This window comes from Octopus bimaculoides, chromosome 24 (genome assembly GCF_001194135.2).
Source record: "Octopus bimaculoides isolate UCB-OBI-ISO-001 chromosome 24, ASM119413v2, whole genome shotgun sequence".
Classification (NCBI taxonomy): domain Eukaryota; kingdom Metazoa; phylum Mollusca; class Cephalopoda; order Octopoda; family Octopodidae; genus Octopus; species Octopus bimaculoides.
Window position 1 is genome coordinate 1,741,964 of NC_069004.1, and position 3,053 is coordinate 1,745,016.

The 3,053-nt window shown below is 37.2% G+C and overlaps 1 protein-coding gene across 1 annotated transcript in view; it reads left to right on the forward strand.

Moving 5' to 3' along the window:
• LOC106875889 (uncharacterized) overlaps positions 1-3,053 on the forward strand; it is a 14,261-nt gene that overhangs the window by 9,376 nt on the left and 1,832 nt on the right. The window contains exon 6 of the mRNA XM_052976489.1: positions 6-799. Within this exon, the coding sequence (XP_052832449.1) occupies positions 6-799 (794 nt within the window). The remainder of the gene's footprint in view (positions 1-5; positions 800-3,053) is intronic.

A 3,053-nucleotide genomic window follows, 5' to 3' on the forward strand; every position in this document is an offset into this window, starting at 1 on the left:
CGACTACAACAACAACACCGACTACAACAACACTGACTACAACAGCACCAACAACAACAGCACCGACTACAACAGTACCAACAACAACAACACCGACTACAACAACACTGACTACAACAACAACACCGACTACAACAACACTGACTACAACAGCACCAACAACAACAGCACCAACAACAACACCGACTACAACACCAACACCAACAACAACACCAACAACAGAATCAACACCAACAACAACAACAACACCAACAACAACACCAACAACAACAACAACAACAACAACACCAACATCAGAGAGTACAACAGACTCAACTACTGAACATCTCACAACCACAGCAAATATCCATCCAACTACTACCACTACTACCACTACTACTACTACTACTACTACTAGCTCTGCAACAACATCAGCAGCAGCAGAGACAACAATGCCAACAACAGATAATGATGGCTTATCGATGACTTCGATGCCAGACAATACAGACAACCCACAGGTGGACACCACAGCAGACCCACAGGGGAACAATGCAAATAATATGGAGATGAACAGTACAGACGCTTCGCTGGTGAACAGTACTGATGCTTCACTGGTGAACAGTACTGATGCTTCACTGGTGAACAGTACTGATGCTTCACTGGTGAACAGCACAGCAATAAGTGAAGCAATGACCATGACAGAAAAAATTGGAAAGGAAAGCTCTGATGTTGTACTCTGGCCGGTCGCAGTAGGTCTTGTGATTGGAATTCCTTCGCTTATTATCTTTTCAATTGCTTTTTGCATCATAATGAAGCAAAGGTGAGCATCATCGTACCATTTTGTCACTTCAGAAGTAGGGGTGGAGTAAGAAGTGGGGTGGGGGGATTTGGGTGGGGTTAAGAGAAAGATAACGGGGACACAGTGACTTCCATAGCAAAGAAGACTTTTCCCAATTGTGGTTAAGACTGACCAGGAGTTGAATAGTTGAATATATATATATATATATTAATAATAATAATAATATGACAACAAAAGAATGAAAGAGACCTCGATATTATGTAAATAGAAGAATTTATCTATAAATATAATACGTGACAATTAGCTGGTTGTCATAATAAAACTCAGAGTTTCGGATGCTGGGGCTGAAGTCTGTTCTAGCATCTCATCAGTTAAGACAAACAAAAAAACACTATGAAAAAAAAAAACCCGGTGAATAAAGGGAAATTACTCCAATAGGCATAGGGAAAGTAAAACTTTGTTCATAGAATCTGCATATGCACACATGTACATGTATACATACATGTACGCACTCACACACACATATGTGTGTGTATATATCTATATATATAGCTAGCGAATATGACCCTGTGTCAGTATAAAAGAAGTAAGAAGCAGGAAAGAGTTTAGTGAGTAATCACAACTGTAATTAAACACGCTGTAATTAAACAGTAATCACAGCTGTAATTAAACTGCATCTGGCTGGTTAGACTTATTTATTATTATTGATATTAAAAGCTAGAGTGAGGCAGTGAGCTGCTGGCGGAATCGTTAGCCAAGCGGAATGTTTTCTGGCATTTCTTCCGTCTTTACGTTCTGAGTTCAAATTCTGCAGAGGTTGACTTTGCCTGTCATCCTCTCAGGGTCGATAAAACAAGTACCAGTTGAGTACTGGGGGGGGTCGATGTAATTGACTTATTGCCTCCCCTAAAATTGCTGACCTGGTGCCAAACTACCCCTTTCACCTTTCCAGGGTCAATAAAATACCCCAAATTTCAGTCCTTGTGCCCACAGCAGAAAGGATTATTATTATTATTATTATTATTTTATGTTTGACTTTTGTTTTGCATTTGTACAAGTTGGATCCAAGTCTCACCCAGAGACCTCAAGAGACAACAAGTTAGAAGTTCATGTAGGTGTTATGCCTAGGGTACCATATATTTGGATTTGTACAGTTTTGTTCAAGTGAATGTTTAAGAAACCATAAGAAAATTATGTTTGCTTTAAAATTTGAGATCACATAGACAGTATTTTACGTAGGATATGGGCAGTTCCCATGAGCACTATCTTTTGATTATTATTATTCAGAAGCTATTACATACTAATTAAATTTGCTGGGATTTTATTCTGAGGTTTAGTTATGCCAAGAATCTTCCTCCATAGAATTCTTGAGGGGAAACAGGGAGACACTTGTCTGCAGGTCAACAAGGTCTCCATTTTAATATCACATTCAGCCCCTTAGGTAGCAGCCTGGGTATTGTACCAGGTGAACCATTTCTACAGCAACAAGCTGTTTTACATTTATGTCCCCACAATTTCTTCCTGGTCCTAATTTTCCACAATTTTCTCAATTTCTTTGATGCTCAATCTACTGTCATATACTATCACAAAGTCTATGATCTCACACTATTTTGTTTTGTTTTTATTATTATTATTGTTGTTGTTGCTGTGGTTGTTATTAATTTTGATTTTAATATTTTTTTTTTAAATATTAAGACAGAAAGCTGGCAAGACCCTTGACATGTCGGACAAAATGCTTAGCGGCATTCCATCCGTCTTTGCATTCTAAGTTCAAATGTTGCCAGTGCTGACACTTTGGTTTTCATCCAATCGGAGTCAATGAAATAAGTACCAGTTATACACTGGTGATCAACGTAATCAACTGACCCCCCTTCAACGAAATTGTTGATCTTGTGTCAAAATTTGAAAGCAATATTTTTTTCACTATTATTATTAATGTTATTTATGAGGTCAACTTTGCCTTTCATCCTTTCGGGGTCGATTAAATAAGTACCAGTTACACACTGGGGTCAATGTAATCGACTTGATCCTTTCCCCCAAATGTCAGGCCTTGTGCTTCCAGTAGAAAGGATTATTCATGTTATTTATATTACTATTATTATCATTATTATTATTATTCATACAGCAGGTGTGAAAGAGGAGGAGGATTTTAAAGATGAGACCCCTCACTGTATATAACCTTTGACATGTTGTACAAGATCAAAATGTTTTCATATTTAAATGTTTCTTTATTCATATATATATATATATATATATATATATATATATATATATA